The following is an 11,376-nucleotide window of genomic DNA, read 5'->3' as shown; positions in this document are numbered from 1 at the left end:
TGTTTGTGCTGCTTGTTGTGTGCTGCAGTAGTGCAGTATAGATAAAGAGTGTTATGTGCACCACGCTTGTTGATATATTTCTATTTCTTATTCTATTTGTTTCTGTTTCTATTTCTTATCTTGTATCTTGTTAGTTTTTAGTTATCAGAGCGTGAGTGTCTGTAACAGAACCCAATTTCCCTTCGGGGGTGAATAAAGTATTCTGATTCTGATTAAGTGACCTCTTCAGAAGTCACTTAGCTGAGTGATGAACTGACTCAACCTTCTTTGGGTTTCTTACCTGGATTATTGAGCGTGCATCAAGACACTGAATGATAATTCTTCTACACCTCAGAGAAGCCTACCGCTGACGCTCAATGACAACAACCAAACGAAGTAGCGTCTCCGGATAGCAGACAGCTGCTCTGACTGGAATAAAAAATAAATTAAAAAACCATAAACAAGCATGTACCTGTAAACAGAACCTGCTGTCAGTATCATGGTTTCATTTTCCTACCTCTTCTTCTTCGTCGTCTCCGCTGCCTCCTCCTTTTTCTTCTTCTTTTTATCTAACGGCGGTTTGCATTCAGTTGAGATGTTGCATTACCGCCCTCCACTGATAATTAACGTTTCCACTCATAACCTGCAAAACATTAGTTCCCTTCAAGTATTTAGGTAAAATATTACATCTCAGCTGCTGTACGCGGTGTTAACCAGACCATCTCGTAGTGAAACAAACGAGCTGGCGAGATTCTGCGCGAGGATTATTTCTCCCTCGTCCGACGCTCCTCCGTCTTTCTACGGCGGTTTGCATCCAGATGAAACGTTGCGTTCCCGCCCCCCACTGATAATGAAGGTTTCCACTCACAACCCGCAGGATATTAGTTTCTTTTGCCTTCCTCTTCTTCTTCTTCTACATCCCATATAAACAACGCCTTCTCTTCTTCGTCTTCCTACTTCTCTTCTTCCTCGGTGTTGATCGGCGGTTTGAGTCCGGAATGTTGAGTTACCGCCCTCTACCGGATTGAAAATAAGAACAAGCTTCTTCTTCGTCGTTCGGTTCGTTCCGTTTCCCAGGGGTCGCCGCAGCGGATTTGAGCGTTTCCATCGGTACCCTGTGAGGGCACAGCGCCACGTCTTGACCCCAAACTACATACGAACATATGTCCATTTCCTTTTAATTGAGTGCATGGTACAAATTTCTCCGGACAGCTTTCAGGCTCAGAAATTTTTCTTGTTTTAAACCCTGTATTAGGTTAAACTTTCCATTAGCGAGTGTAAACTACTAATAACACACGTTAGCCCCTAGCTAACGGGTCTGACCCTTTAGCCGAGCGGTTAGCGACGTCGCCTTGTGGTGCAGTACACCTCGTATCGAATCCCGCACCGGGCAACAAAGTAACCGGTTACACGAGTGATTCCATTATTTTCTATTTGAACGTTTTGAAATGTGCTGCAGGAAGAGCACTATTGCTTTATATGACCGCCATAACCTCTCCTTTAGTGCCACGATCATGCCCAACTATCACTTCGTGTTGTTTTGGGGATATATTCCGTTTCAACAACAGCACCTTTCTCGTTTGAATACCATGACAACACAATTTGTACTTCCTTGTACTGACAACCATTATGTGTACTACCAAAAAAGAGCCATAAGGATAGCCAGCAATGCAAGACATCATGAACACATCAACAAGCTATTTCTAAAGTAAAGTGGCCTGAAGTTCAGGGATTTAGTAGAATTTAACACAGCACAAATAATATTCAAAGCAAGAAACGATCTACTACCGAGAAATATACAAAAATGTTCTCAGAGAAGGGGGATATAATTTGAGACATTAAACTTCAAGAAATTATGTGCTTGTACAACTCATAAGAGCATGGGCATTTCAGTCTGTGGGGTACAATTGTGGAAGTTTGAGCATGGAACCCAAAGCACAGACATTACGCAGTGCAAAGGACTGATTATCAAGAGATATAGGGATGACAGAGTTGTGTTAACTGTTACAGTTTTACTTATCTCTAAACATTTCTTAATGCTTTTTTTTTCTTTCATTTTTCTTTCTATGACACCGAGTGGATATTTGGGTTGTACATAGTATTAAACTCTATTTATTCCTGGTACATGACAATAAGATGTGATTTTCCTTCCTTTTTTTTCTCTTTCCCTCGTGTTTTGATGTTTATTTTCTCTTATTTTTCACAGTAGGTGAGTTTGTATTGTGCAGCACAACTTGCATTGAGTTTGAACTATACAGTACAGTGGGAATTGAGTTTGTCGTGTACAAAAGCTGAATTGAGAGTAGCTGAGCAGGGGTAGGAAAAAAAAAATCAGTGCAAACTTCCGCCTACTCCTTTTCCAACATGTAACAAATAATCTGACGCATACGGAGGTCTGTTCGCTGAGTCTGATGTGTGCGTTTGTCGATCACTTCAGATTATTGGCAGTGGCTTATCTGTACATTATATCCTGCTTATCTACATGTTTTGAAATAAAATCGGTTCAGGGATGGTCGTTCCCTCTTCACATAGATGGCCTTTTTGACTCCCTGTTGTAGGACTCTTGGGGAGTACCCCCCATTGGGAGGGGGGGGGGCTAAGAGTACATCTGTCTCCATCTTACAATGCTGCAATTGCAACCATTCCCAAATCCTGTGACTAGTACACTTTGCAATTGAAACTAGTTCTAGCTTACTCACTGGTCAACTTAAACCACACGTTTTCACTGTACGTTGTATCATGGTCAGTTAAGGGGCTATACAGAATTACAAGGAACCGCGAGGTTAGTAAAACGTAAGCAGGCTCGGAGCCCTCTCGGAGAGCTCCCCATAGGATTTATCTCACGACAGCTCCTTGCAGCACCACAGTAACAGGACAGTTAAGAGTTTAAGAAAACTGGCAGGGAAAAACCGCTTCCTAACCCCCATCTGGAATATTCCTTACCCCTCTCCTTTCTGGAGGATTCAAGAGCCTAGCACCAGACACAGACCTCCTTTAAGAGCAGATTTTTACCAACATGGTATCGAGAGACAGTTACACAATAATATACAACAAATGAATAAACAACAACTGTTTTATTAATTTTCTTTCACATATCCATTCCTCAACAGTAACCCTCTGACAACAGGACGCCCATTCAATCATAAACTTATTCACAAGGAAGATACACGTAGCAGCAGCAAGTTTCTATTGAAATCCTAGCAAACAAATTCTGACACGCCAGGCAGCATGTTTTGTCACTTTTTTCACGCCTGGAATAAACAAACCTAAACTTGGGAGACTTTTCTGGGTCTGAGTTGACAGTAGGAACCAGGTCAAAGCCTTCTGCCGTTAATGTTAGCATCAAGACCGTCACAGGCTGGACCCTCAACGTGACCCCTCCGCCATGGTGGACGTTTTACAGTGCAGAGCCGTTCTTCTCACTAGCGTGCTTCTGAAAGAGAAGAAAATCATTTAGTTTACACTTTTATGTGTAACAAATTATGTGATATATGATTTAAATAAATGAACACATAGGGTAGAAAGGGCATACGCAAACTTAAGTAACAAAACACTTCTCCAAACCAGTCAGGAATTCAAAATGGTGTTGTGTTGCACCAAAACTCTCAGTACTCAAATGATTTTTTAGGCCATGTTAAGCTATAAGAGACAGCATACAGCAAAAAAAAAATTTTTTTTGGATCCTCCCCCCCTTTTCTCTCCAATTGTATCTGGACAATTAATGACTCCACTCTTCCGAGCCGTCCTGGTCACCGCTCCACCCCGCCCCCCACCGATCCGAGGAGGGCTGCAGACTACCACATGCCTCCTCCGATACATGTGGAGTCGCCAGCCGCTTCTTTTCACCTGACAGTGAGGAGTTTCGCCATGGGGATGTAGCGCGTGGGAGGATCACGCTATTCCCCCTAGTTCCTCCTCCCCCCCGAACAGGCACTCCGACCGACCAGAGGAGTCGCTAGTGCAGCGACCAGGACACATATCCACACCCTGCTTCCCACCCGCAGACACGGCCAACTGCGTCTGTAGGGACACCCGACCAAGCCGGAGGTAACACAGGGATTCAAACTGGCTATCCCTGTGTTGGTTGGCAACGGAATAGACCGCTACGCTACCTGGACGCAAGCCCGGATGTTAAAGCCAAACACACAAAAGACCGCGGGCCTCAGTTTTCATATCCTCTAGGACAGTGGTTCTCAACCTTTTTGGGGTCCTGGACCCCCTGTGTATTTTTGATCTACCCTGAGGACCCCTCCACCTGATCTTGGGGGAGGGGGGTTGCAATTTGATAGAAACAGTAGAAACTTGCATTTTAAATTGCATTACAGTATTTATTCACTCTTTGGGGCAAAAATAAGAGCTTTCAGTTGTAACTTAGATATAGTTAACAAAACAGAATTCTTATGCAGTAACTTTCAGATATATGTAACGAAACAGAATATGTATTCAGTAACTTTCAGATATATGTAACAAAACAGAATATGTATTCAGTAACTTTCAGATATATGTAATAACAGAATTTTGATGCAGTAACTTTTAACAATGCAAACGGGAGCGAGATCTCTTATTAAAATACAATAAATTACACTTGTCAAACAGATGTAATTAGAGAAAAAAGTCCTGTTACCCTTTATAGTTTAGGTAGATAAAGGTCTCAGTCACATTTGAGTAAAATAATCCTATTTCTATAAATGTCATAGTATCTTTTTTTAAAGATATTTTATTTTCAGGGACCCCTTGCAATTACACCACGGACCACTAGGGGTCCGCGGACCCCCGGTTGAGAAACACTGCTCTAGGAGACCCTCACCTTTAACATCTGCCGGTGTGAAAGACTAGTGCAGTGTTTGTCCCTGGCTTCGTCCTCAGTGACACAGATGACCTCACACAGGTCGCAGAAGTAACCAGTAACAGGATAGATAAACTCAATTCCTGTAACAACAATAACATTAATGAGTAAGTCAAAGAAAACAGCTTATTGTGCTTTCTGGTGCAACTTAAAGAATAATTATTTCAGTTAGCATGTTCCTCAAGATTGGCAAGACTGATGTGAGCAGTTATGTTTTGGAAAAAAAACACATTTGGTAAAAATCTGCATCTGCATGTCTTATATTACAATCAAGAGGACCGGTGGTCAGCCAGGCAGTCTGATTATCCTGAGTATGATCACAAGTATCAATCTATTATGTAATAATGATAATAGTAATAATAACAATATTCACATAGCACTTTTCTAAAACAATGTTTCAAAGTGCTTTACAAAGAAATAAAAAAAAATAAGAATAAGACCAAATGAGTAAAAATAAACAGTATGAATAAAAACAAATATCAAACATTTGTAAAAGCTTTCACAAAAAGAAAAGTTTTAAGACGAGATTTAAAGGGCAACACGGTGACCCAGTGGTTAGCACTGTTGCCTCAAAAGCAAAAAGGTCCTGGGTTCGAACCCCAGGCCATCCCAGGTCCTTCCTGTGTGGAGTTTGCATGTTCTCCCCGTGTTTGGGTGGGTTTCCTTTGGGTGCTCCGGTTTCCTCCCACCATCAAAAAGACATGCATGTTGGGTTAATACTCCTGTCTGTGCCCCTGAGCATCAGTTCATCTGGACACAACGTTTACTGAGAGAGAAACGCTTCATCACTCAGGATGGATGCCAATGTGCAGATAACCCAATGGTATCTGGCCTTACAGCCTTTAAGTTCAAACTGGTCCATAGGCCGGGGGGCGCAGATGGTCATGGCTGACTTCCTCTCACACTCAAGGGAGGAGAGTTGGCTGTCAGCCAGATGTTGCTCTGGCCTAAGTTGGGTGGTGGGGGTATGTGGTAGTGGGGCGTGGTTTATCCTTGGCTGCAAGCAGAGAGACAGCATGAATCACAGAAGAGCAGATGCAATAGGGATGGGCCTCAGGTGTGCCAAATTAACAAATTGCTTTATCTACCGCAGTGAAGCTGGATCCAGGACTGACCTTGATGGACATGCATGCTGAAACAGGCAAAACACAGACCAAAGAGAGAAAAAGGAGCCACGAGCCCCAAACGGAAAGAGCAAGGAAGCTGGTCCAGTACGGCAGTGCACCGGCTCGTGTGAGTGCAAAAGACCGAGACAGAGATATTAGACCGAGACAGAGATATTGTCAAATAAAGGCCTGTGTTCCCACCTAAATCGTTTCCTCTTTCTATTCGAACCCTCCAATAGCAACAGCCTTACCACAGAGAAATAATATGCTCTGTAGTTTGGGTGAGGGGATTCCTACCGTATCCTCTGGACGTGTGATGGATCAAATTAATTAACACTTCTGTGAAGGGGAATAGTTCCTCTGATAACCCACGCTAACATGCTCCCACGAACACAATAACCTTGTGACTGCCTAAGTCCAAACCGGAATTCTATAGCGCTGCTCCTAAAATAAATAGCACAGAAGGTTACGAACATGACATCCTATGAAATGGTGAGTAGAAAAGTCATGGATCATCTACTGACTGTAGCATCTTACCAACTGGGCTGCCGGGGTCATCCAGCTCTGGATCACTTTCCGCAGAATATGAATTCTGTTCCACCTGAACTTTGATGCAATGTTCTCCAACCTTGGTCTCCTCTTCCTCCAGTTTCCCAGAATCCTCCTGCTGACAGTTTAGCTCCATCTCCATTCCTCTCCACACTGCTCCACATGAGAAGAGTCAGTAAGTAAAACTCAAAAATTTGGGGGATGACTATTGATGGCTTCTTAAGATGCTAAGACATGAAGATACTGAGAGCTTTGAAGACTATGGACAATATCTAGTCTCATTATCACACTACAAATATTGTATCGATATATTACCCAGCTCTAACTTGAACTATTCAGTTAAACTTGGTACATTAACAATTAAACAAACAAAAAAATGTAAATACTTTAAACCTTTGGACCAGCTAGGTACATGAGGTTGGGGAATGTCAATAACAACCTTATTCTCCAACCTCAGCAATGACTGCTCAGGTTTCCTTAAGCAAAGCACTTTGTGATTTAAGACCGTTAATGAGACAAATATCTGTGGAATTCGCATGGCTGTGAAAATGCTTACGTTCATTTGTCAAATGGTGAAAATCATTTGCCTGTACAGGCAGTTGCATTCATTTCTTACCGACTGGTTTGGTGAGGGCACATGGATCCTGACTGTTCTGCACTGAAAACAGCCCTGTTCCCACTGTTTTCTCATTGGATTCAGCCTCTGTTTCTGGTGTTGGTTCAGTTTTCTCTGCTTCTATTTCAATCTTCTTCTCTACTTTTGTTTTAGTCTTTGCTGTGTCAGCTGATGGATCATCACCAATTTCTGCATCTGACTCATTCTTCTTCATCCCTGATGCTCTTTCTTTATGCTCTGCTGATGTTTGGTCACTCTTCCTCTCTGGTCCTGATGCTGCGTGGTTCCTCTGCAGGGCTGGTTCAAGTCCAGTCTCCCCCATACCTAGTTTACTTTCCATCTCTGAATCAAAAGCAGATGACACTGCTCTGTTCTTCTGTGGTCTCTCTGTGTAACCTTCCTGTGATGCTGGTCCACTGCAGCCGATGTCTTGAGCAGTTTCAGCCTCCATGTTTGACCGGAACACTCCACAGGTGTGTTCCTTTTCTTGGTCCTCCTTTCCTCCTCCTGACTTGGAGAACAGCTCCTTGAGACTTTCAGGGTTTTCTGTGGTAACCTCCTCATTGAGAACTGTCCTTTGAGTAACATTCTGGGCCACAGTGGTTTTGCTGGATGTGCCTCTCATCACTGAGGCTTTTCTTTTTACTGGCCTGCTGCTGTTTCTTTCAGGAACATCTGTAGGTGAGTCATCTTTGTCAGTAGAGAGCTCTGCCCTGTCCTTTGCCTCCAATGAATCCTGAACTGGATCTGATTCGTCTTCAACCTTCAGTTCTCGGACTCGAGTGATTCTCTTCCTGGTGTTACTTGTCACTGGGACCTCAGCGTTGGTCTCGTTTTCCAGTGGGACCAAAGACACCTTTAACTTCTGCCTGATAGACAGACAGTTGGATAAAGAGAGAAGGTATGGTGATATTTTAATATGAAACACTAAAGGATTCTTACTTTGGAGTTTGAGAAAATTAAATCATTCAACAGCTTCCTTTAGAATAGTTTTTTTTTGTTTAAATAGTGACATAAATAACTACCTATCTCTGATATACATCAAGTCATCTCTCCTTAATATCTTTATACAATTTGATGTTTAACAAATACAAAACTGACAAAGCAATGTGAAATTTTCCAAATTGTTAAAACATCAGCTTACATGTTCAAGCATTACTGCTTTTACAGAAAACCGCACATTAAGACTGAATCTTAACATTGGGATGATGAGGTTATGACAGTAGCATGAGGATATTAGAAATACATTGATGTAAAGTATCTAACAACAAAACAATCTTCTCTCTGGTGACAGGTCTTACCCTCTGACAGCCCTCCGTCTTCTCCCCCTGAAGCCCTTTGTGGTCTGGAGTTGTGGTGCTTCAATACCACTGTCTCTGATGAGGTCCCATGGATCTGGACTGCTCTGCACCGACAATGGCCCTGCTTTCATGGTTTGCTTTTCAGTGTCAATCTCCATTTCCGGAGTTAGTTCAGTATTCACCGCTATTTCACTCTTCTCTAAAATGGTTTTAGTGTTTTCTGTGTCAGGCACAGAAGCTGATGGATCACCAGTTTCTCGATCAGACTCATTCGTCTTTCTCTCGGATGCCCTTTCTTTATGTTCTTCCAGTGTTTGGTCACTCTTCCCCTCAGGTCCTGATGCTTTCTGATCCACCTGTAGGGCTGGTTTAGGCCCAGTCTCCTCCATAACTACTTTACTTCCCATCTCTGAACCAGAAGCAGACAAGACCGAGCTATCTGCTCTCTTCTGTGGCATGTTTGCTGTACCTTCCTGTGATGCTGGTCCACCAGGTGTTCGAGGAACGGAGGTTCCCTTGCTCTCTGTAGTCCTCTTCGTAGAAGAATATCTCTTGGCCCTCTTGCTAAGCAAGACATCTTCCTCAGGGTCTCGATGGGTCTTAGGTGTGGGCTCACATTCTGGTACGGGGGTGGCTCGGGTTACAGCAGTCCTGTTCCTGGTGATTCTAGTAACTGGGAGTTTGGCATTCTTCTCTGAGTCCACTGGGATAACCGACAACTTTAACTCCTCCCTAAGAAAGACAGACAGAAAGATGTATAAAAAAGGTAAAATTTTATGTCAATGTGAAACTGTGAAGGACTCCTTTTTTATTTGTTTTTGACCCCCCCCCCCCTTTTCTCCCCAATTGTATCCGGCCAAATAACCAACTCTTCCGAGAGTTGTCCCGGTCACTGCTCACCACCTCTGCTGATCCAGGGAGGGCTGCAGACTACTACATGCCTCCTCTGATACACGTGGAGTCGCCAGCCGCTTCTTTTCACCTGACAGTGAGGAGTTTCGTCAGGGGACTTAGCACGTGGGAGGATCACGCTATTCCCCCCAGTTCCCCCTCCCCCTGGACAGGGGCCCCAACCAACCAGAGGACGCGTTAGTGCAGCAACCAGGGCACATACCCACATCCGGCTTCCCACCCACAGACACAGCCAATTGTGTCTGTAGGGATGCCCAACCAAGCTGGAGGTAACACGGGAATTCGAACCAGCGATCCCCGTGTTGGTAGGCAACAGAATAGACTGCTATGCCACCTGTACGCCCCCCCCCCCTCTCTGAAGGACTCCTACTGTAGAGTTTGAGAAAAATGTCTTACTCGACATCTTTTCCCATTTGTTTTTTTTTCCTCTTGGTAAATGGTGACACACAACTGCCCACTGCGGCACGTGTACATTAATCAAGCCATCTTTCTTCATTACCTTTATTGACACTAATTTTAAACAAAATCATTTCATAAAATTTCAAAACTTGAGGTCTGACAGGTTTTTTTTACTGCATTCAGAGAATCCAATACATTGTTTAAAAGTGAGTCTTAAATTTGCCGGTGATGGGTTGTGGAAGTAGCACGAGGACATCAGAAATGCATATAAGCAACAAATCCAAAAACAAAACCATCTCCTCTGTTGACAGGTCTTAGTTCTTACCCTCTGGCAGCCTTTCTTCTCCCCCTGGTCCGGGTTTGAGGTTTGGCAGCGTCATATCCTTCCTCTGGCACCTTCCCACAAGTCCCTTCTTGCTGTCCAGGCCTTTTAGTCTTCACCTCCATCATTCCCTCCACTTTCTGTTCCACCGAGGCTGTGGAGGGAAGGGCCTCGTTCTCCATTTCCTCCTCATTCCTCCTGTTTGTTTCATCCATATTCTCTGGATCTGTGACACTGAGGACGGGGTCCTTTACTGCCCTAGCCTCACCTGGGACCTCTCTGCAATCAGAGGACTTTTCCGAGCAAACACCCCTCTGTTCGTCGTTGGTATTCCCTGACAAACGCTCTTCTTCTTTAGTCTTCTTGTCCATTGGGATTGGGACACTACTTTTTTTGGTCTTCTCTTCTTCAAGATTCTTTTCCTGGCCTGTTGTTTCTGAGGATATTTCATTGGGTTTGGAGCCTAATGGTTCCTTAGCTGTGCTGCCACTCCACCTGAGGTGAAGTAAAAAATATATATATAAAGGATCAGCATTCATGGTTTGGTTGGTGGTGACAGGGGAGAACATGGCTAGGCAGCATTGGATGATGGTCTGTAGGATGACTTTGGAGATTGGAGCAGTTGAAGATGCTAAAATTTTCATTGGGCATGATGAAGAAGGACAGGATTACGAACAAGTATATTAGAGGGACAGCTCAGGTTGGACGGTTTGGAGACAAAGCAAGAGGCAAGATTGAGATGGCTTGGACATGTGTGGAGGAGAGACGCTGGGTATATTGGAAGAAGGATGCTGAATATGGAGCTGCCAGGGTAGAGGAAAAGATGAAGGCCAAAGAGGAGGTTTATGGATGTGGTGAGGGAGGACATGCAGGTGGCTGGCGTGACAGAGGAAGATGCAGAGGACAGGAAGAGATGGAAAAGGATGATCCGCTGTGGCGACCCCTAATGGGAGCAGCCAAATGTAGTTGTAGTAGTTCATGGTTTTGTTTTCTCACTCTCTTTGTCGCCTTGTTCCTCATGCCCTCCAACGTGGATGTTAATATTTTTACCGGCTGTAAAAAAGGCCTCAGTTGCCTGGTGGAGTTAAAGTTCTCCTGTGTGTGTATTATTCTGTCCATCCATTCATCATTCTATGTCTTTATTTGTACTCACCCAGGTAAAAGCCGTTTGTACTTCTTAGACATCCGTGGCATTAAGGGCTCTCCCATGAAGCTGGTTTTCTTATTATGGATTTCCCTCGCTGCTCTCATTGCAGTAGAAGAGCTACACATCTCAACTAAAGCCTGAAACACAGAAAGACAAGGAAGACATAAAAGATGGCATCTCTACTCACAACTCACAAATG

At 43.8% G+C, this 11,376-nt stretch overlaps 1 protein-coding gene across 4 annotated transcripts in view; it reads right to left on the bottom strand.

Moving 5' to 3' along the window:
* Positions 1-3,056: 3,056 nt before the first annotated feature.
* The window catches only part of LOC130125612 (uncharacterized), a 28,783-nt gene continuing 20,463 nt past the window's right edge, over positions 3,057-11,376 (bottom strand). For 3 of the 4 annotated variants that reach the window (XM_056295193.1, XM_056295192.1, XM_056295194.1), the window contains 7 exons: positions 11,184-11,314; positions 10,034-10,525; positions 8,398-9,129; positions 7,097-7,965; positions 6,469-6,633; positions 4,787-4,908; positions 3,057-3,412 (listed from right to left, as the gene is read on the bottom strand). In XM_056295193.1, the coding sequence (XP_056151168.1) occupies positions 3,377-3,412; positions 4,787-4,908; positions 6,469-6,633; positions 7,097-7,965; positions 8,398-9,129; positions 10,034-10,525; positions 11,184-11,314 (2,547 nt within the window). In that variant the 3' untranslated portion in view covers positions 3,057-3,376. The remainder of the gene's footprint in view (positions 3,413-4,786; positions 4,909-6,468; positions 6,634-7,096; positions 7,966-8,397; positions 9,130-10,033; positions 10,526-11,183; positions 11,315-11,376) is intronic. The other variant, XM_056295195.1, reaches the window with a different exon arrangement.

This window comes from Lampris incognitus, chromosome 1 (genome assembly GCF_029633865.1).
Source record: "Lampris incognitus isolate fLamInc1 chromosome 1, fLamInc1.hap2, whole genome shotgun sequence".
Lineage (NCBI taxonomy): Eukaryota > Metazoa > Chordata > Actinopteri > Lampriformes > Lampridae > Lampris > Lampris incognitus.
This window is presented reverse-complemented; position numbering and strand designations above follow the sequence as displayed.